This window comes from Ambystoma mexicanum, chromosome 4p, assembly GCF_040938575.1.
Source record: "Ambystoma mexicanum isolate Mex_15411 chromosome 4p, UKY_AmexF1_1, whole genome shotgun sequence".
Classification (NCBI taxonomy): domain Eukaryota; kingdom Metazoa; phylum Chordata; class Amphibia; order Caudata; family Ambystomatidae; genus Ambystoma; species Ambystoma mexicanum.
Window position 1 is genome coordinate 512,648,052 of NC_090927.1, and position 23,535 is coordinate 512,671,586.

The 23,535-nt window shown below is 44.5% G+C and overlaps 1 protein-coding gene across 1 annotated transcript in view; it reads right to left on the reverse strand.

Moving 5' to 3' along the window:
- Nucleotides 1-23,535, reverse strand: part of TRAPPC12 (trafficking protein particle complex subunit 12) — a 1,223,059-nt gene that overhangs the window by 1,097,235 nt on the left and 102,289 nt on the right. Inside the window, exon 2 of the mRNA XM_069606031.1 lies at nucleotides 19,273-20,516. Within this exon, the coding sequence (XP_069462132.1) occupies nucleotides 19,273-20,511 (1,239 nt within the window). The 5' untranslated portion in view covers nucleotides 20,512-20,516. The remainder of the gene's footprint in view (nucleotides 1-19,272; nucleotides 20,517-23,535) is intronic.

Sequence of the window (23,535 nt, forward strand, 5' to 3'; positions counted from 1 at the left end):
TATTGTGTAACTAAGCTGAGAACCTACCTGTAACCTTCGCGCAGTGATATCCTCGGGTCTGGAGTGCATTACAAATGAATAAACAAAACAAAGTTTTGTTACAGGTGGTACCTCACTCCAGAAAGGATACATCATATCCTTAAACACTATTCTGACACTTGTTGGCGGGGCTGCGATTTTCAGGCCTCTCACTTCCATCTGGGTTGGTCATGTCCCAGAGTAGGGGTCTTTTAGAAGGAAGTGCTTTCCAAAATAAAGGACATCACAGGAGTGTCACTTCCCATGGACCCACGTGTGGGAATATTGGGTGAGACAGACTCAGGGAGGGTTCCCCTTACTAGCCCCTTGGCACACTAATTGGGCACCTTCTTCTGGCAGCGAAGATGACTATAATCCGAAACTGGAAATCCACTGAGGGCCCGGTGATCCAGATGAGGTGCGTTAAAGATCTGGGACATTCTGGTGGCTGAGAAAATTACTGCACTGTGTGAAGGGCGCTGTACCAGGTATGTCTCTATCTGGACCCCTTTTTATTGATTTTGCGCAGACCTGCCCTGCGCTTGTGGTCAAGCCCCCCATGTTGCAATACTTCTCATCACTGTGGACAGTCTGTGCCAAGGGGAGGGAGAAATTAATGTGGTCCAGGATGGGTATGGGTAAGCGGTGCTGGCTCCATATTGCAGGCTAAATTGCTCCATGATCCGCTTTTGCCAAATTGCTTGGTATGTTCTTATTGCTTATGATGTTCTGTGCCCACAGTATGCTGCTAAAATAAAACCTTTGAAAAAATGAAAATACTGGATCACTCTCTAAATAGGCAGGGGTGTTTGGCCCTGTTCAACCTCTATTGGAATCCAAACTCTAAGGACTCAAGTTTGTGATGTCATGGATAGACTCAATGTATATATAAATGGCTTAGCCTTGGCCAATGATTTGTGTTGATCTAAATGCTGACTGTATACGTCTGGGTGTGGGGAGAGAAGGGATGGTCAGGGCGGCCTCTAGGAAAAAGAGAGGTTGATATCGGTAGTGGATGGAGGAAACAGCAGTGAGGGACATGCACATGGTGAATGGCCAAGTTAAAGGAGATCTGATAGGGGCGCCGACATGGCAAGAGTCATCCAGTGCAACTCTGGACTACTTTTTCATATCTAGCAATGTTTTGCCACTGGTGATATCCTTGATAGTATACACTTCCGAACACAGCGACCATGACCCAGTGGTGCTCTCCTTCTCTAGAATGAGCCGGAAAGGAATGATAAAAAAAATACAACCTTTGGAATCACAAGGTGGACTTAGAACCGGGAAGAACCAGGTTGCGTATCACGCCATTTCAAGTGCCAGCTTTAACTGAAAAATGGATCGCCTGGCAACGGATGGACGCAAGGTGGGGGGGGGGGGGAGGTAGAATACGAGCCCATGCTGGCCATCTTCGGGTAGATACCAAAAAGAAGACCTTAACCCTGACTCAATCCAAGACACTCCTGTGACAAAACTATTGCTAAACAGAACTGCATCTTACATAGTGATCTTAGGACCCTGGGAACCCTCCCACATATCACTAGGGGATTGGCAATAAAGAAAAGAAAACACAAATACAGGAATTGGATAATATCGTATAGAGCAACCATCTACCAGAATTATTCAGAAGTGATGCTACAGACTCTGGAATTGAAAAACTCCAGAAACGTGTGGCAACTACTGAAAGGTAGTGCGATCGAAAACGGCTTACCTCAAGAAAACCTGATATCCGAGAATTCCTGGGTTGAACATTTTGAAAATCTATTTGCTCAAAAGGTGAAAATTAGGGAAGAAACTGGTTATGACCAACGCACCCAATGGTCGATCCACTTTGATAGGGAAGAAATCTTTTGCACAATAATGAAAGCCAGTAACTTGCACGTGCCAGAACTAGATGGTTTGACAAATGCCATGTTAAAGGAGGTCCCGGAGGCCTGGGCTGATTTCTGTTTGGTTCTTTTCAGGCGTATTGCTCGGTGTGGTAGAGTCCCTCCCTCATGGAAGTGGACAGTTGTGGTCCCCATCTTCAAGAAGTGTGATCAGCCGGTTCCAAACAATTACCGCCCTATCGCCTTCTTGATGTCCTGGAAACAATCTTTGTGGGAATCCTGCTGATACACCTGAAGGAATGGGTGAAGGAGAATGGGTCTTTTGACCCCAGCCAGACTGGCTTCATCAGTGGAGTTGAATGTAGTTTAAATTTGCTCCCGATTAGCCTATTAAAGATGAAGACGGTCAAGGGGGAAGGAAGTCTCTATATGTCTTGTATAGACATGGAGTGTGCCTTTGATAGTGTTAGTCAGGAGTTACTTTGGGCCACAAAGACGGCAATGGGATGCTCTGGGGATTTAGTAGCAGCAATCTGAGATCTATACACCGGAACCGCCCTGCAGGTCAGACTTAACCAGGAGGATCAACACTCTCAGGGGATTGAAGAAGGGCTGCCCCTTGGCACCCATCCTTTATAACATTTTTATGACAGAAATGAAAGAGGTCTGAGATTCCCCCATGGTCATGTCCACATAGGATTAATGGAACCTCGGCAGGGTGGCATTTGTACACTGGTTTAGTCCTACTGGACAGAACCCCCATCAGCTTGCAAAGGAAGTTGGACGTGCTGCAGAATTATGTAGACCGGAATGGCATGAAAATAAATACTGCAAAGTCTGAAATAATTAAGCTGGAAAATCTGAGGTGACAGAAAAAGAAGTCTCCTCGCTGGTATATGGGTGGAAACCGAATAGGAGCGGTCTCCTCAATAAAATACCTAGGGGCAATGATCAGTGCAAGTGCCTGTGAAAAGCTGTTGATGGAATGCCTAAACACCAAAGTGAAACAGCTTACTGCGCAAGGAACTGTAATCAGTAGGAAGTACGGAAAGTTCTTGCTCCTTCCGATCATACATTTCTGTAACCAAAAAGTCACACCAACACTCCCATAGGCAGCATAGGCATCCCTTGGTCTACTGTGGGAAGTCTGGGAGAGACTGGAAAGCCACTTCTGGAAAACGATTATGCGACCCCCTAAAGTAAATACCTATGGCTATTGTCTTGAATTGGGTCTTCTCTCTTTACATGTTAGGATAGTCTGGCAATCCATGTTGATTTTCAGCAAACTAAAAGCATCTAATTGCCAACCCCAATTCCAGATTATAAAGATGAAAAACGCAGGAATGCCCGACTGGCCGCTGGAATTGTGGTGGGACCGATGCAAAAACACTGCATAACCTTATAACCTTGGCTTTACCGTTGACGCCCTTTGCAGAAACCCAGTGCTGGTGAAAAAGGCTCTATGGGCTGTAGACTGGAGCGAAACTGAACCCAAAAGGTCAAACTAACACGCCGTCAAGCTCACTTGCTGGGCTACCCAACATAACCCCCAATACCTGAAAATGTTTCTGAACGCAAAGCAAAGGGACCTATCTTTTAGGTTCAGACTGAACATATTCCACACTTAAGTCACACTGCGCAGATATGGAGGGATTTCAGTTGACGATAGCAACTGACTATGTAAAAAACCAACCAGAAACCCTAAAACATCCGATCCTTTTTGGCCCAGAGCTAAGAATAGAGAGAACACTCATATTGTACATCAGTATCAGTAAAAGGTTTGGGACTGATGTGGAAGCATGGCGGGAGGCTCTCTATGGGGAGTGCAAGGGGGCCAACGTGGGTCTTACATAGACTCTGGTAAAGTTTCATGAGTTAATCTTTATTATGAAATTCAGAGCAACGGAACTGTAACAAACCCTAATGAGGGCTTTTTGTTTTTGCATGGCGGTTTGGCTCCTCCTCTCTTCCCTTCCCGCTTCCGCGCCCTCTCTCCCCACACCGCTCCTCCTCCTCCTCGCCATTCAGCTTTTTCGTTTTTTAAGTGTTCTCATGTGATGTGAAATGATGCAAGTTTGTGATTTCTTCTTTTAAAGACTGTATCGAGTAGCCAAAGTTTGAAATAAACTAAATGCAAAAAATAAAAAAAAGGTCCCCCCTAAAGAAACGTGCAAGCATATTAAATTAAAAAAAAAAATCTAGTAATGTCCTCTAGTCTGCACAATTTATTTTACGATGTGAAGAATCTGAGAGTAAAGACACATGGCCATTTTTACAAGATATTTGTGGTAGAAAACAGTTGTATTTTTCGACATAATGGGATATATGTGAAACGAACATCGGCAAAAATTATTGTGCTGTGAGGGTACAAAACACTGCATTAGGCATACAATTTGTTTACTCATTATGGTGTATAATAAAACGGATTATGCCTACTCCATGATTCATTAATTGATGTTTTAAGTAACAAATGGCTGAAGCATCACAAAGAGCAGTTTCAATTCCTGCTGGACTTGCCTAGATATGTGCAGGTTTTACGTTGCAATGTGCAACTTATTTTCTCCTCTCATCTTGCTTTGAGATTGATGGAGCAGGCAACAGAAAGGTATGATTGGCAAGGTATATCCGGTCATGAGATGTAAAGGATGCGGCAGCAAGCTGAAAATATGCTCATTTGAATGAGAATTCTTTGCTCTGGAAGAATCTGCACCAGTACTTTGGTGGACTAAAGACCATTGCATGTGCCGAATACTCCCCATCATCAGGCTGTGAATCCTCGGTAAAAGAAAAACCGGTTTCACTTTCACTTTAAAACTCCATTTCTCCTCTGAACCAATCACTCACTGTCCTCTGGGTCATACTGCCCCCATCCAATGACAGTGCGCTCCGTAAGCCTCTGGCAGCCATCTTCAGATTTGGTAAGCACTAAAGTGGCAGTATGACCAAGAAGAACTGCAGAGTGGCCGGAGGGCGGGTTCGCATGTGAATCCATGCCAGACCCATGGTGGAGAACAATAACTACAGGTAAGTAATTTAAACCTTCTCCAGCATGGGGTCTTGCATGGATTCACATGCTCATGAATTACGAATACACAGCAGTACCACATTACACAACCACAGGGGGGTGGCAAGGCTCAACAGAAGCATTTAACCCTTACCCCTGGAACAGGTTGCGTAGCACTGCCTGGCCAAATCTGGACTCCTCCCTGGAATCCCTGTCGATGCAGTACAACGTTGTGAAGATGTGTGGACCTCTATGTTGCAGCCCTGTAGATGTCAAGCAGGAAGGAACGCACTCGTCGCAGCAATCGTTCTGGTGAAATGGGCTCTCGGACGGCACGGCAGAGGCCGGTTCACCAGCCGATGACAGTGAATGATGCAGCCGGAGAGTCAGCTTGAAATGGAAACCTTGGATAAGGTCTTCCCATGGTTCACAGGACCAAAGTTCACAAACAAATGAGAAGTCTTACGAAAACTCTTTTAGTGTGTTACGTAGAACTACAAGGCACAAGCAATGTCCAGCAAATGCAAGGCCCTTTCCGTCGGTGACAAAGGTTTCGGGAAGAAAACTGGCAACACCAAGGGCTCATTGAGGTGGAATTCCGACTGAACCTTCGGCATGAAAGAGAGGTGTGCACAAAGTACCACCTTCAATTCGTGGAACGTCAGATACAGTTGCTTGCAGGATAGGGCCTGGATCTCACCCACACGTCTGGCAGAGATGATGGCCACAAGGAAAGCCGTTTTTCATGAGAGAAACCTGAGTGGGGCTTGATGCATTGGTTCGGAAGGTGCCCCATGAGCCTTGTCAGGACCACGTTGAGTTCCCATGCTGGGGCAGGAGCTTTCAATGGCGGGAAAGATTGGAAAAGCCCCTTGAGGAACTCCTTGACGAGTCTGTGGGACCACAACGAGGATCTACCCGGAGATCTGGTATAGCGTGAGATGGTTGCCAGGTGTACCTTGATGAATGCGTGAGCCAGTCCAGCTTTTCCCAAGGATATCAAGTATGGAAGAATCTGTGGGCCGTGACCCTCAGAGGGGTAATCTTCTGAAACCAGCACCAGGTAGCAAAACGCTTCCACTTGTGGCCGTAGCACTTTAGAGTCGATGACGCCCTGGCTTTGGCGAGGACTTCCCTGCAGTCCGCTGGCAACTCATAACCTCCAAACTAAGGCTGCAGAAACCATGCCCTCAGGATCAGCGAATCTAGGTCGTGATGAAGCATTGCGCCCCCCTCTCTGGTGAGCAGATCCGGAAGTACTGGCAACTGGCCTGAGACAGCGCTGACAGGCTGAGTAGGTCCGGATGCCAAATCGGCCTCGGCCACGCCCGGGCGATAAATATCATCTTGCATCGACACTGAGTGTGTTGATGACACGTAGCAGGAGAGGAAACGGGGCGGGGGCATAAAGAAACAGACCTTCCCACGGGAAGGTGAACACCTCCCCCAAGCTCCTCGGTTGGTGGAATCTGCTGGCAAAAAGATCGATCTGGGGGTCTGCCCCATTTGACAAACAGGTGGTCCACCTGATCCTGACGAAGTTCCCACTCGTAGCAGAAGCACAATTCCCTGTTGTGGGAGTCTGCGATGATGTTCTTGACGCCTGCCCAGTCATAGGTCCTACATGCACCTCGTCTGCTGCAAAGTAATGTAAGTCCCAGCACCCTCCACGGTCACCAAATCCGCTGCCACCCACGCAGGATGAGACCTTGGATCCAACCCACTGGAGATAGTGTTCCAGCAGCCACGAAGCTGGGCTTCCAGGCAGGTCACATAATGCGGGATGAGTCCCACAAGGTAACAGAGGATGGGCAAGTGGGAACTTTTCCACTCAGGTGGGTTAAGTCGCTGCTCGGTCAATGACTGGACCCCAGATGTAGCCCCTCTAACTGAGCACATGCAGCGTCTGCCGATGCTGCACCGACCACTGGAAAGCCCCTATGCGCTATGCCTAAGCCTGGCCCCCAAAGTGGATCACCACCTTTTGTTCCTGCAAGGTCTCACCGATAGGGAAACACAGCGCCTACTCAGCGAGTCCGCCCACCAAGCCTACCTTTTCTCGGGCCCCAGTATTGCCAGCCCATCACAGGGATATTCGGGGGGGCACCCAGTTGCCCACTGTGCCCTGTGAAGGGGTCAGAAATGTGAGGCGGGTTACTTGGTACAGGATTTTCACCAATGCCATTTCATTAACTCAAAAAGAGTTTGACAACGCCTCCCTATCCCTAACCTAAAGAGGATTTCCCTGCCTATCAAAATAAACTAAAGGAAGCACTCTAACAAAAGGAATACATCCCTCATACTTATGCATACATCAAACCCATAAAGGGAATATATGTCAATTCAAATATAACAGAAATAACAGTTATGTTCAACATAAACCTAATAACTTTGTATCCTTGTAACCTGGGTTGGATCCCCTTTCCCAGATTCAAAGTATGATTTTCAATCAAAAGTTTAAATAGAAAAGTTATGTTTTGTAGCAAAGTTCGGATTATAAAGTTGTTCTTGCTTCAAAAGTCTTCCACTTGGATTTTAACCAACAGTTCAATTAGATGACAAGTCCTTACCTCACCACTTATGTTTTGTCAGGATGATTTCACAACATTATTTTTGTCATTTTTGTCAAACCGCCTTTCCTTCACTCCTCCGCACACCCGTTGAGATCTGCCCAATCTCACAGCCTCAACGTACCAAGATACAAACTTCAAAAAGCTGGTGTGGTGAGCTTCCCTGTCCTTGCCACTAAACTTTGGAACTCCCTGCCCAATCCTATCAGGAATGATTCATCCTACTTTTTAAGCACAAAGCCAAGCTATGGCTGGCAACCCAGGATGTATCAACTGTACACTCCACATCTACTCTGTACCACACTACTGATCACTTACACTTACCTTTGGTCCTATCTGCTCTTTCTAAAATCTTGCTTTCTTACCTCCTTGTCCAGTTCCTTCCGTTTTGTACTACCGTTTACTTTCCTGCTTACTATTTATTCAGACTGTTTACTTCCCATGCATGCTATTATGTAAATACTTGTAATTTGTACCTTTGTCCATATGTAACTCTAACAAAAGATATGTGCCCAGATGACTTACAAATAAAACAAATACAAACAGTTCATGAAACACTTTAGTGGTCTTGACACTTCTTCACTACCTTTAACCATAACACAGTACGTTGATGTCTTCCTGATCCACTAACCTGCCAGGACAGCCAGTAACAAATCCATATCCTGGTATACTCGCCTGGCAGTACAAAAAGCTCCCAACACTACTACAAGTGCTTCTGTGGTAAGGTTCACTTCAAACTGTTTGGAAAAGTCTTTGACTTTCAACATCAAAATGTACTACTACTTCTTGGAAGACATGATAAACATTGGTGTTTGTTACACTTGTGAGATTGCCATATGCAATGCAGGTAATACTCCTCTCTTCCTAAAAGATTTTTCTACCAGGAGGGCTTCCCCCCTGCCACTCTTGGTTTCCCACTTTTACATCAAACAAATGCTGACAATGTCTCTTTACTACACTTGCTCTTCTTTGGCTTAGACAATGCTTGCCTCTTCCTCACTCTAGCAATAAGGGTTATAATTAGCTTGCTTCAGTACTGCCCTCTCTTGGCTTTGGCAATGATGGTTATCATTACCTTGTTTCAATTGTGGGGGTGGGCCCCTTAATCACCTTAACCCAAGCGGGCCCACCACCTGAGGAACAAGTGCATGTTTTGTACGTAAAGCAAGTTCATTGTACAATCATCTGGGGAGCAGTTAGATGGTGCTGTAGAACCAAACGAACCCAAGTAACAACAAACCAGATCAGTTGACAACTTATATACATTTTTGTAAGAGTTGAAACACTCCCAGATACTTACAATCCACCCCCCACATGCGATTGGACAAAAACCTCTTCAAGGAAATCCCCACCTTTCTCCAATTCCTACATTCTCATTGGCAGCGGTTAGCTGAACTACCATCTTCAGCTCATGTGTAGAACACACCTTCATTTAGGATTTGTCTATTGTAGGTCATGACATCATCCACCCCCAGCCAGTAAAACATCTGTATGCAGACATGTCATGCAGTGCGGTACCCTCCCGAACCTCCTCCTCGCCTTGACCTTCTAAAGAACTGTCTCTCATTTGAGTCGGTTTCTTCTTTCTCATCTTCCTGGAATCTGGGTTCTTTCTTTCCTTGGCCTTCTTTTCGTGTAAGTAGGGTCTAGCTTCCTCAGAGGCCACCTTGACTGGTGTGGATACCAAGTCACAGGGAACCCCAAGGATCCTACCCCAAGGTCCAGGGAAAAAGCCAGAAGGCACCAAAATTCCCTGGGTGATGTCGCAGATATAGCCCAGACAAGATCACAGATGAAGAATGGTCCAGGCTCGTAAGTAAGTGGCACTTTCATATACCGCTCCGGCGGCCTGGTAAGAAATATAACTTGGAATCAAGATGGTGTCACAAGTATAGCTTGCCGGGAAAATGTATTTCAAGTCTTGCAATAAGGAGACTGGATGGATGCCTCTTTGACCAGAAGCAGGGGTACTCCGTGAGGATGAGGATTCAGAGAGAACAGAAAAGGTGAACAGGTGAAAGGCTCGAATAAACGAAAATTAGAAGGACAGTGAAATATAAATATAAACTCAGAATATATGCAGAATGAGCTATTCGGACAGAGGACGAGACAAGAATCCCACTCGTGACCGGATATAAACAGAGATAGAACAGTTAGTGAAAAACAGAGGGAGCGCGAAGTACGCAGAAACCAAATAAAAGAAACAGAAAATAATAGTATAGACCGAAGGCCGCAGTTAAAAGCCTGGGTAAGATCGAGGTACAGTATGAAAACGGAAAGTGAAAGCAAGAGAGCGAGAACAGAAAATCCCCACTGAGCAAGGGCTGTGGGACTAAGTGAACCACGGAACGCAAGAAACAATGGAAGATAAATGAAACAAGAAGTCCGAAACAGTAAGAGGTAGAGCACGGAAAGAAACGAACAAGGACAGAAAGAACGGGGAAGGTCTTAAGTAATACACAGGAGGCTGTAAGCGAGTAGAACTATGTGAGCACAGCAGCAAAGAGCGAAGTCCAAGAGGAAGTGACGGATACAACACACTGTTCCTAGGGAACGGTGTGTAAACACTAGGTGGCCATGTTGGATGAGGACTAGACCGAGTCCCCAAACAAAAACGATATGCAACCGCTAGTGTCTCCACTTCTGCCACAACTTCCAGGGGCGTAGCCCGACAAGACATTATTACTAGTAACAAGTACCCTAAGCCCTTTTAACCTTAACTTTTAATTGTGCATGGTTCGCATAAATATTTCAAGCAATATGACGTAGGCTGGGTAAACAAGCTCTCTTTGAATTAGCGATAACTATCTCATTCCTCACATAGAGGTACGGGCACAAATATGTGGTGGAACGATCTCCAGAAATGGACATTCGCTGAGACTGTGGTGTGGCAGGAAGGAGCCCAAGGTGGCCAAGGAGAGCACAACACAGATATAAACTCTTGGAGACTATTACTACATGATCTGCAAGCCTCAGTATGCACCGCTACCCAAACAGAAGAGGGAACCCAATTGAAGGCGTTGGTTAGCGAATTACATTTGTATAACAGACACAACTCACACGCATAAGGTCAAGGATGAAGAAAGAGGCATAGGCTGTTATCAGGGTGGGGGGAGTTGTGAGGGGGCACCATGCGACGGACAGACAATAGTTGTAATGTGTTACATGCATGTAATATCTGCATTGCTTTCTAAAAACCAATAAAACCAACAAAAAACAAAAAAACTCCAATTCCCCGGGTCACCGGTTCCATTGGAACATTCTAATCTAAATACCTGCCACTTCATCGCACACAGCACAAATACAATCGAAACACCTATTACGCAAGCCTTGGGCATTGACTCACCCAATATCCTACTCTTGGCCAAAATCAAACAGCGAAACCCCTCTGCCACGCTCCCATGCATTCAGGAGACTGCATCAGCAGTATGTGACCATAAACCCTATGGCCGACTCGAGCTGAGCTGACTGCGAAAGGTTGAATTTATTTACCCATTCTCTGGCCTCAGAAATCCTGAAGATCAGTTTCTCAAAAGTCAAACAGCCCTGACTGCAGTGTTTTAATCCATTTGTAAAAAGCCCACTATATTTAGATTCACAAATACCCTATGTATTTGTATCATTGTGCATGCATGTTTAAGAACTGTAATATTTTCTTCACAGTGGGTTCTCCGTGACCAGTCACCATCCGTGCATGCACATTAAAAACCTTCCCTTCCTGCCTCTCAGTTTCCAAGTACTTCAGAGCACCCCATGTGTGAATTGTGTTTAGGTTGCATTTGGTGGTTTCATCTTTCTGCGCGTGTGTAAGCTAATATGTATCAGTTCTAAACAAAAGGTAACACTACAGTAACATATCCCATCCATAATTAACTACACTGTAAATGTGCCCACCCCAGAGCCGATGACTATGGGTGCGGCAGGTGCTCTTAGTTCCCAGGTCAGGTCCAGGCAGTCCACCCTTTCGGGGCCGCTGCAATTACGGTTTGCTCCTTTCTCACAGGCCCTGGAAGCGCCTGCACAGCACAGGGATTTTTAGTGAGAAAGAACCTCTAACGTCTCAGTCCATGGGTCTGGGATCCGGCTGCAGCAGGCCCTTTCCGTACCCTAGCTGTTCTCATGCAGCGTGCCGCCTATGGGAGGTCGCATCTGCCATTGTGCTCCATCTCGGCTCCTTGCCTCCAGGCCCCTCCAGAGGCTCTCTGGCACCCACCAGATGCTGTGGGGGCCTCAATGGTAGGAACCACAGCAAGGGGAGCGCTCCCCTCCACTTTTCAGGATCTGTTTTTATTCTTCACATCAAGATATCATGCAAATAACGGGGCTGCATAGGAGCTCCTCAGGTTTGCAACCTCTCCATGAGGCTGCCAGCCACGCTCCCCATCCCCACTTCTAGGTTTCCGAATACCGGAACGGCCAATCGCCACCAAGTAGATAGCCTCCAATAAACTAACGTATCAAACTGGATACCAGAAAGGATTCAGTGGGCCACAAAGCAGGAACAAGGGAAATGTTGACGCCACACTTTGTGGCTAAAAGAGACCTCTTTCTAGGGCAATAAATATATACAGTATATTACAAATAACAATAGCAACTCTAACTATAGTTAAATTGAGCTCAACGCTTTCTGCAATTTCTGGGTGCCTTAAATCTTTGACAGTGTTCAACGAATCAATGAAAATCTTTCCCAGTAAAATATGAATCCAACTCAGATTGTTTTTCAAAGGGTTTGTGTTGATCATTTAAGGGGCACAGTCATAATGTTTTCACATTCATTTTCCAAAATCACACCTCCAGCTCTGGATGGATTTGAAGGTACTTCTATGGAAAAGCTAGGCCCAGATTGACCACTGTAAATAATTTGACAGCAGATTGAATACAAGACAATATAGTTGCAGGGTTTGGGCCAACTAGGAAGGATGACACCCTACTACTTTTACTGACTACAAGCCCGGAACACAATCTACACACACCCAGAGAGTTTTTTTTATGGGTAGAATTGGGGTATTGCATGGGCTACTTGTAGGGCTGTTGTATTGCATGGGCTACTTGTGGGTATACGTATTCCCTGATCCAGTAAAGAGTTTATTACTTCAGAAATTGCTGCCTCTGCTTCTGGTTTCATAGGATATTGTGGCTTTCTAGGTAAGGGCTTATTTGGGTATAATATTTAGATTTGCACCGGTTCACATCTATGATTGATTAAACCTACATCATAAGCATTAGCATACTAAGACCACACCTGTTGCACCAGCTGGGCTAATAGGTGGTTTTAATCCTTGCTGTTCCTACATAGTTTGCGACTTCGTTATCTCGCAACATAGCAATTACCTCACCTTTATGCTCAGTGGAAATATCTACATACACCCCACACAGAGTACAATTGATAGTACATCTCAATTTAAACAATACATCTCTCCCCAATAGATTCACTAGGAATAAGGAGCTTAACAAAAACGCATGCTGCTCTGAGGTGGGGCCAATAGAAACTAGTGGTTCGGTCACAGGATGAATTACCGGGCTATTGGAAATACTGAACACCTGCACTGTTTTAGAGGATAAACGCAATCCTTGAATGTCTTGCTTTTATTGTGCAGTCGTTCACCCCTGGGTTTATTAAACATTGCACTACCCCACTATTGACTTTGCAATTGATGAGCCCTTTTTGATCTGTGGCACCAACGCCCGCGATATGATGTCAGCTGCCCATTAGCAATTCTAACAATTATTCTGTTGTGTTTGAAATTGCTTGGTTTGTCACTTTGAGAAGCCATAGTTCCCCCATGCTCTCCTTCTCCACTGTGCAGTTTGGGAGTTGAGGCCGATTTGGTCATGCATGCTGTATTCTCAGATTTCATCCTTTGTCACTGATCTCTCTTCTTCCTCGCTTTCAGTCTGGCTTTTGTCCCCTCCACTCTACTGAGATTGCTTTGATCTCTGTGCTCAACTCTCTTCTCTCAGCTCGATACTCCAAACATTCCTCCTTTCGTATTCTTCTTGACTTATCTGCTGCATTTGACACTATGGATTATTCTTTGATCCTGGGGTCCCTTTCTTCTTTTGGTCTTAAGAGTTCTGTTCTTTCCTGGTTCAACTCCTATCTGTCTAATATAACTTTTTCTATCTCACGGGCAGGTAAGACCACTACGTCTTTCCCCCTTGATCATGGAGTACCCCATGATCGCATGAAAATCTTGTAAATACGACAGCTTTATTATTTTCTTGTGTACATTTACACAAAGGTTTAGAGCAGAGGGCAGTAGAAAGGTCAGGTTACTTGACAGAAACCAGAAGGCTTCTTTTGATTTATATCTACGTGGATATAATTGCAAGCGTACCGCTGAACCAGAATGTATTTCTCTAAAGCCTTTAAAGAAAAAAGAAACCGCACACTGTGATAAAAGAAATGGTTTCTTTCCATTCAGCTGCTGCGTTGATTCTCATGAAGCAAACAATCACTGTGGATATTTATTTTCCTAGAATTTTAGGATTGTATAATTAATAAGATGGAAAACTAAGTTGCAACCAGTATTGCACATTTGCATTTTTCAGAGTTCCTCTGCTGTGTGCATAATCATGCAGAGGTGGATCATTTGTACACTTATACTTTAATTTGCACTCTAATTTATAAAAACAGTGTGTAAAATGATGACTATGCACAGTCTAGTTTACATCCATTCAACCTTGCAGTCAATGGGGTACATTACTATAAATGGTCAGTGGCAGCAGAGTCCTTGCTCAAGTGTGAGTGATTGTCATTACACCAAGCACAGGTGTTCTAGTCTAGCAGATCTTCAGGACTACAATTAAAACATTCAAAAACCTGACTCTCCAGGAAATGCAAGCGCTGTTCAAAAACAAATGCGTTAGATTGGCAATTGAAATAGAAACTTAGCAAAACCTGTCCCTGTGATAATCCAGTAGGTATTTAACTTTATGTACTCAGTTAACCGACCTCTGAAGGATGTTAGTCAATAAGATAGCTCAGCTGGTTGAGCACTCGTTGCTGCAATCTGTGCGTGATCTGTAGGTTGCAGGTTCGAATCCAAGCAATGCCAAACTCACTCTTTAATCCTTTTGAGGTCAATAAAGGAGTTCCGGCTTTGGTTTGGTGATAATTACGATAAATATGTTCTGTGTACAGCGCTTTGCCAAAAGCGCTATATAAATAACCATTTCACCATTAGATTAGATATAGAATTTAGCATGGAGTCCTTGCCTCTCTGCACTGTTGTATCATGGCATTGGCATACCATTAGGTAGTAATAGCTCCAGGAAATGAGAACTTTCGTTAACCATCAAAAGAAAATTCTGCTATTGAACCTCAAAACACACATTACAATTCATGTTTGCTTTACTATGTAATTGGCTAGGATTTTGTGATTTCAACATTTAAATATATACAGGAGAGATCAAATGGCTAGACCTTAAAGAAATAATGAAAGGTGTATTCTGTCACAATGTAGAAAGCTGCCGTCTAGTAATGATTTACATACAGTTTCTGCACAAGTCGGCTGGATGTCACGCGATATTTTACTCTTGCAAAGGAGAAAATTCATTTTTATTCTCTTAAAATCACATTTACTCTCAAAGTTTAAAAATAGGAAGTAAAATACTCCCACCTCAAAATCTTATTTGGAGCACTGCCCAAGAGTCAGTCCTAGGCCCCTTCCTTTTCTCATTTTATAACTCACAAATCGCTGCTATGATCTCCTCTTTTGGTCTTTCACATCACTTTTTCGCAGACGATTACCAACTTTTTCTATCTTTCTCTTCCTTCTCTTCTGATAAACACCATACCCTCACAGCTTATCTCACTGCTCTGAAATCTTGGATGGCATCTCACTTTCTCATCCTTAATGCAGGGAAGAAGATACACAGGTCCTGTTCTTCCCTGCTAATACTCTCCCTCATCTTCCACCCCCGTTCATATCCTTTCCTCCTAATATCCCCATTTCCTCTACAGTTAACAACCTTGGCCTTTATTTTGGCTCAAATCTTTCCTTTGCCCACCACATCTCTCCCACTTCTCGCTCCTGTTTCCACCTCGATAATATCTATAAAGCTTGTCCCTTCCTCACTTTCCAAGCTTCTAAACTTATTTCCTCACTAATCCTTTCTCGACTCTTCTACTGTTGCACCACTCTGTTTGGTCTTCCGAGCTCTCGTCTTGCCTCTCTGATCAATCTACTATTCTTCCATTCATCTACTTTGTCTTCTTCCTTATCAAGACTATGTCCTCTTCTCTTGCTTCACTGGTTACCTTGTCACTCCCAAATTAAATTTCACTTGCTTTGACCAGTTTTCAAATCCCTCTATGGACTTGCCCCAGATTACTTTGTTGCGCTTTTATCTTTCAACACTCCGTCTCGCTCTCTCCAGTCTTCTTCTCTCTTCAGACTCAACGTTCTCCATCATCCATGTGCACAGACCTGCATTCGCTCTTTCCACCTTCTTGCTACCCTTCACTGGCATGCCCGTCCAACATCTCTAGGCTCCATTACTGTTAACTCTCTTTTTCACGTTTCCTTGAAAAGCTACCTTCAACATCCCTGAATGTTTGCTACCAGGATTGATCATTTACTGTTCACCATTTTTTGTAACCAGCTTGTTTTCAAAATGTACAAAGCTTTGGTTTAAGGTGCTTTATAAAACACAAATAAAATACAAATACAAATGTCCCTGCTGGCAACAGTGAAAAGCTGTATTACTAGTCACAGATTCATTTAAATGTCGTATTTGCACAGAAGCAAGGTATAAAATAAGCAGTGTCGCATAGCAATTCGCTATGCAATTGTGTCGATTTGATAATTAAACTGACCCTTGTGTAGCACAGCTTGCTATTTAAATTGCCCTGTTCAATGAAAGCAAAGCTCACCCTGCATTTCTGTCTGGCCCTCAGGCGTCTCTCCACCCTCTTTTCCCTGTTCACTTAAGTGCAAATGGGCTAATGGATAGAGAATGCAACTGTAATAATCTCCTTCACTCTTAAAAGTGCCAAGTCCAGAGCGGCCACCAGGGTTCTGGGATGGCGAGGAGTGACAACTTTGAGTGCCCCCTTATGTGGCAATAAAGATCTCCCTAAAGTTCGTAAACTGAGCTTCGCTAGGAGATGGACACTCAAAGCATATTTTTGCTGAACGATGTATTTTTGCAAAACGCCTAATGTCCTTTGATCTGCTCCAACAATGGTTTTCACGATCTCCAAATGATAATTTGTTGTTTGCACAGCTCATGCTATTGTCATGCAATTCCGGGGTGGGTATGATCTTCCGGCACAGTCCCCGATAGAGGCCAACATCAACAATCAGCTGATCCCTAAGAGGGGTATCTCGTCACTCTCATCAGGTTATCCTCAACTTGTAGTCTCATTCGTTCTTAAAATTAAGGCAAAATGGGAAGAAGATGTGGGTACGCTGTAACTGGAAGATTGGCAGGAATCCTCGAGTTGCCGGCTCTAGGTAGCCATTCCAGCTCAACTTGGGCTAGTCCAATTGAAAATACTTCACAGGGTTTACTATGCACGCAATTTCCTCTTTAAATGCATTTGGGTCTGTTTATTTATTTGTGTCCATTCATGCAGCTAGCCCTTATATTTGACAGACACTCATCTCACTAATGTCTCACTTCAGCAGTCCGCAAAAATGCTGTACTGTTGCATATCTTAGGTCTTGGGTACAAATAACTTCTGGTGACATTTAACATATTAGTAAAAAATTGCAATTTTTGAAAACTAATTTATGCCTTGCAGAAGTACCATCTCCACAGTCTCTACCTCTGCCCCAGGCGTCCAATGCCTCTTCCTGGTACAGGCCCACCCCCCCACTTCCTGCATTCATAAACACGGCCTGCCCCATACGCTTTTGTAAATGTTGTATCTGTAGAGCCATCAATTTACCTTCATTGGCATCCTTTTGCTCTTGACATGAAACAATTATTCAAAACCATAATCCACGCCTAAAGGGGCTTTGTCTGCCAACCAATACACACCAATTTAAGCAGTTGCTGCACTTTAGACAGCAGCCCTGCACAAAAGCACCTGTTATTGCCCCATGCAATGTATCAGACAGATTATTTGTTCCTCAACAATAAATATAAAACAAACTTAAATTGATCTAAATAAAAAAGAATTAAAAGAAAATCAGCAGGCGATTGGTTCAAGCTTCCTATGCATGCAATTAGAGATCTAGCCCCAATCAGTCCCACTGCTTTTCATCATCTCCACTGTAATCCTACTCCTATGATGTGCCCACTGTGATCTTAACCTTATGTGCTGGTCCATTGGATTTCTGATTCCATTGTGAAAGCTCTTCTAGGCTCTGCCCCGTTGTTGACGTTGCTCCTAGGTTGTGTGCCAAGGTATTTCTCCACCCAACTATAGTTTATATACTAATTTGTGTGCCACTGTGGTTTTGCTACTTGGTTACCACATTCTTGTATTACTGCTTCCCTGTTTAACTTCTCTGGTGAGGAAGTTTCTGCATTTCAAGGGCACGCTCGATCGCAGCTCAAGGACATCACACAATGACCAACTTCTAGTACTACATAATTGTACTAGAAGGTGCCACCACAGAAAATTGATGTGCATCCCCTTTTCACTCAGAGGACAGCCTGGTTTACCCTGTGTAGGGGAAATGTACACCCATATCTAGACAAGACTTGGAGCATTAAGACCACTACAGTAGTGATGGGTTCAGTACAAAAGCTTAAGAACATCGCATATGTAAATATCTATTTTAAGGCAAATGTGAGCTTTACATTAGCATTTTATTAAACAACTAATATGTTTTTGTTATATTAAAATGCAGCCTTTTTATAAGAATGTTCTGTATACGATTTTACTGACAAAAAATACTTCCATATGAAAAAAGGTAGAGACGTAAAACTGGAAAGGACATGCATTTCAATTCATACAGAGTTGCGCCATAACTATCACAATAGATTTGTTGCAAGTATCTATATTTCTTTGAATATGTGTTACTTTTTTGTATATATAGTTGCTACACAACGATTGAATTGCATCTCTAGGACATACTGATGACAAGAGCAATATGTAGTAAATTAAAAGGAAGGGAATCAGAAAGAGACAAGTATCCTTATTGGGTTAGGCAGATCAGAATTTTATGAGCATAAAAGAATGTTTGAGCCGTGAAGCGTTTCCACTCTGTATTCGCCAGCTACTTTACTTTTAAAACATTGGAACGTAAAGGGTTTAACATTCAATTTTGTAGATAGTTGGGCACGTCAAGGAATTGTCAGGGACCCAGTTACAACAATCAATAGTAAAACTACATTATAACCAGTCTGGGTAGGTGGCTCTTAAATGTAGGTGTCTGTAGAAAGTCTGTGAAGGAAGAGACGCTTTGGCCAACACCACAAACAGCCACAGAATACATGTTTCCATTTAAAACACAGCTGAAACTGCCATGCATTCAGTACATACGGTACCGGATTACTTCTCTAATCAAAAGTAGATTTCAGCTTAGACTGAGCACCTCACGCAAAAGACAGGTATTATCTGAAGTCTGTCTGGTGTGCAACCTCCCTAGGATCCTTTGTTATTGTCTTATCAAGGTAAGCTATTTATTATTGAAAAACCTCTGAAATGGTTGATGCAGTGGCACCATGATTTTTAACTGGAGCCTCCTGGAGCGGAGACAAGTCTTTTAATAGTCGCACTTGCAAATGTTTCGGGGCTGCCTCCTCTCAAGAAACAAGCACTTAAAGGTGCACATTTACAGAGATAGAAATAAGTCCTCAGTCATCAAGCAAGAAAAGGACTTGAATTGTCCAAGCAGATTGTACATCCATTTTAAAATAGTGTATAAATGCATCACAATACGCTTACCTGAAGGTTGTCAAATTTTAAGCCTGGCATTGTGAGCTTCTCTTTGTCAATGAACACAGTGCTCATTTGCTGGGTGGCGACTGAAATTAAAATGGCTCTGGTTTCTTCAGAAGGAAGCCATGCATCATTTCTTCTGTCAATTTCGCTCATATTCAAAGCTGTAGCAAAGGGGTCATCACTTCCAGCAAAAACTCCTTGTATGTGGGAAAAAGGTTTTGGGGACTGAGGTAAATCAAGAGATAGTGGTGGTCCCACTGTTTCACAGGATTTTGCATTGCCCACAAAAAAAGTTGGACTAGCACACTCAAGACCATCCCCTACTGGGGTGGTGACAGGAGTTGAAAGATTAGAATTAGTTTCTGGAATTGCCGCCCCTGCATTTGGATTACTAACAGAAATGAAAGTGGACGCAGTCATGAAGGAATCAAAAAAGTCAGCAGCTGGAGAATGAGTGTTGCCATTGTCTGTAAAAAATTTGCTAAGGCTGGGACTTGGCTGAACCACCTGTGGATGCTGCTTTCCTGGAGTTTCAAACCCACTTCCAAAGCTGGGAGACTTAACTATTTGAGGCTCAAATCCATCGTTTATCAGCAGCCGAGGTTGTACATTAACCTGACTGAAGATGGTGCACACAGGAATGGGTTCCTCTTTCAGGGGAGGTTTGCTGATAGAGGATACGGACTCCTGATCCTCGGGTGTGCATTTATTGGGATCATCTGACACCACATTTACTACAGTCACATCCTCAACTTTGGGTTCATCTACAGATGTTTTGCGCTCTTCCTCGAAAGGTGGCTTCTCTGTGGCCACGCTGGCTTCATCTGTAAGATTTTCTTGTTCTGTGTTACTATTCTCAATGAGAGCTGTGCTGCCTGGTTGGTTGGAATTATCTGATCTGTAGGTATCACTGGCATCTATTTCCTCTACAATGTCCTGTAAGCAGCATAGCTCACCTGCATCATCTTCACTGTAGTTTGGTGAATCTGAAATGATGACACTCTCCATCATTTGCTCATTAATTTTCTCTAGAAAGTTAGACTCTTCTGCAAGGATCACATTCTCTTCAGACTCCAACACTTCACCACCAAGGTCAATGGTTTCCTCTTGAAATAAAAGATGTCCTTGTTGTTGTAGTTGATCTAAAGTTTGTGCAGTTTCACTTTCCAAAGTCATCTCTTTTTTTACAATTTCTGAATTGCTTTTCGAAGTATGCCTTTCATCAAGGTATGTTTTCTCCATAGTTTCTATAAAAAAATAAATAAACACAAAATGTAAAAATGTAGGCATCACAATCTTAATGCACTGAATAGCTTTTTGTAAGCAACCCTCTAGATGTATATATATATTTTTTTTTATTTTTTAACAGTTACAACATTGATGACAGTGTGATACTGAACAAACAAGATTATGTTCCCAGTGGACTTTAGTCAAGCATTAGTGAATTCATTATTTTTATTTTTATACAATTTTTATTATTTTATGAACAACACTCCAAACATTTCAACCAATGAGGACATTCGTATCACATAGTTAAATTCACAGGTAGTGCATCACAGTCCCCACCCCCCCTCCCGCTCCCATTAACTTGAGCCCCCAATTCAATGCCAGCTGCTTGCGTGTCTCTGGGTTTATCTTCCTCATCACTCTCCCGCATGTCAATCTCACTAAGTTCGGTCTGGGGGGGTCCCACCACCGTGGCTACCAGTTATCTCCAAGCTATCAGGAGTCCCACCTCCTCCTCCTCCTCCTCCTCCCCTCCCCTACTGATTGCTTCATACCAGACTGCCGTTTCCGCATCTGCCCACGTTAGGAGGTCCGCCCACCACGTCTCTATTCTTGGATGTTGGGCTGCCTTCCAGCCCATTGCAATTCTTCGTTTGGCCAGGATGTAAGCCAAGTCCTTCATCTTACTAATGTGCTTAAGGTTACGTGGTCTAGCAAAACCCCCAGCATGCATGCCCACGCTGACTCCACCTCCAGTATGATCCCTTTCAGCTAGGTGTAGCTTGTCCCTCTATCCAGAATCTCCCCACCTCTGGGCAAGCCCAAACATGTGTACCATCCCAGCCTCCACCTCACCGCACCATGGGCATTTCTGTGTCACTGAATTTCCAAATCTGGCAATTTTGCTAGGGGTCATATATGCCCTGTGGGTGACGTATAACTGGATCTGCTGCAACCTCGCATTTCGGGACACCTTCTTGTGGTACCTTTGTGCCCTAGCCCTTTGTCCTGACAGCATAGGTTCTCCCACCTCCTTCTCCCATTCCCGCCTTAGTTGAAGTAGCTCATTGCCCACCCTAGTCATCAATAGCTCATATATGCAGGCAATTTCGTGCCCACCCTCCGATACATCATACATTGTCTCGATGGCCATGTAAGGCTGCTCCACCAGCGCTGCCCCAGTCCACCTCTCTCTCACCCGTTTGACAATTCTCGTGTGGGTGATATGTTGGCCTGTGTGCACCCCGGTGTCCTCCATTAATCTCCGTAAGTCCATTGCCTCTCCCTCTTGCCATACATCTCCGAGGGTCACGAGGCCCATCGGCTCCCAATATCTACAAACCCTTTTTATCATTTGCGGGTCCTCCCAATATAGCGCCACTAGCGGCACCTGCGGGGAGCATGGGGACAGGTCCCCCACTCCTTGCCATGTTTTGCTCCATATTTCCCAGTAGTCTCGCCCATCCCTGCAACATTGGTTTGGGCAACCACACCACCTCCCTTAGGAAGAAGGGGGCAGTATCCCTGCACAGAAGCCTGGATTCGGCCGTCTCTTCTTCGGACAGCCACCTGGCCACATACTGGAGCTGTCCCGCCAGGTGGTATATCTCGAAGTTAGGCAAATTAATGCCCCCCCCCCTTTCACACGAGTTTTGCAGTTTCCAAAGGGCCACCCTATTCCTGGAGTTATGCCACATGAAGCCCCTACATGCTATGGAGTTTCGCAAAAAAGCGTTTGGGGGGCATGTACGGGATGTTCATAAAATAGTGTAACAATCTCGGCAGGACCACCATCTTCATCAGGGCCGCCCTACCCACCATAGCCAGAGGTAGCTTGGACCAAAACCCCATGCTGCTCTTGATGCCATCCATTGCCCTCTCCGTATTATGTTTATCATATCGACAAGACGGTAGGTTCCTATGCAAAACCCCCCTGTATCTGCCCAAGGGGAACATGCTCGATTTCTTGGGGTTTACAGCTATGCCCAAGAGGGTGGCGTAACGTTCCATCACCTCCAGGACATATTGTAGGTTCTCCTCTGGGAAGCGCAAGTAAAGCAGCATGTCATCAGCGTACAATGATATGAGGTGCGGTCCTCCCTTCGTTGGGATCCCTATCTCCCCATACTGTTGTCTAAGGCAGATTGCCAGAGGTTTCAGAGCGAGGATGTAAAGCATGGGCGACCAGGGGCAGCCCTGTCTAGTGTCCCTAATAAGTTGCCATTTGTCAGAAATTATTGCGCCAGTTTTAACCCGGGCGATCGGGGAGCTATATACCATTTTGACCCACCTCAGATACCCCGGCCCCATCCCGTATTCTTTCAGCGCCGCTAATATCCACGGGCATCTCACAGAGTCAAAGACTTTGCTAGCGTCCAGCGAGACTATTGCCATCTCGCCGGGGTTCTTCTCTGTCTGTTCAATAATATGGTGGAGTGTCCTATGATTGTCAGTTATATTCCTACCCAGGACATAGCCTGTTTGATCGGGGTGTATCAATTTGCCTATGACTCGTTTGAGCCTGTTTGCCAGCGTAGCTGTAAGGATTTTGCTATCTTGGTTAAGCATCGATAGGGGTCTGTATGACCCACAGTCTGTGCTAGGCTTGCCCGGTTTCAGGAGCGGAATGACCACCCCCTCTCACAGGGACTCCGGCAGCCTTCCTCTCTCAAGCGCCTCATTTAACATGGCGAGCAGCAGGGGGGGGGGGCACCTCCTGCCTGTATATCTTGTAGAATTCACTTGGGAGCCCGTCCGACCCGGGAGCCTTACACGTGGGTAGGTACTGTCTCTAATTCTTCTAATGTGATTGGGGCGTCGAGGTCTTCCTGTTCCTCATCATTTAGTTTAGGCAAACCTATGTCTTCCAGTGTTTCCTGAATCTCCCGGCCCATCTCCTCCCCCGTGTCCTCATAGGCGTTTATAGAATCTAAGAAACCCCTTGTTAACTCCCTCCTGGGTATCCCAAGTCTGGCCGTCTTCCCCTTTTATCTCCCTGACCACTGGTCTCGGCATCTCATTTTTATATAGCCATGCTAG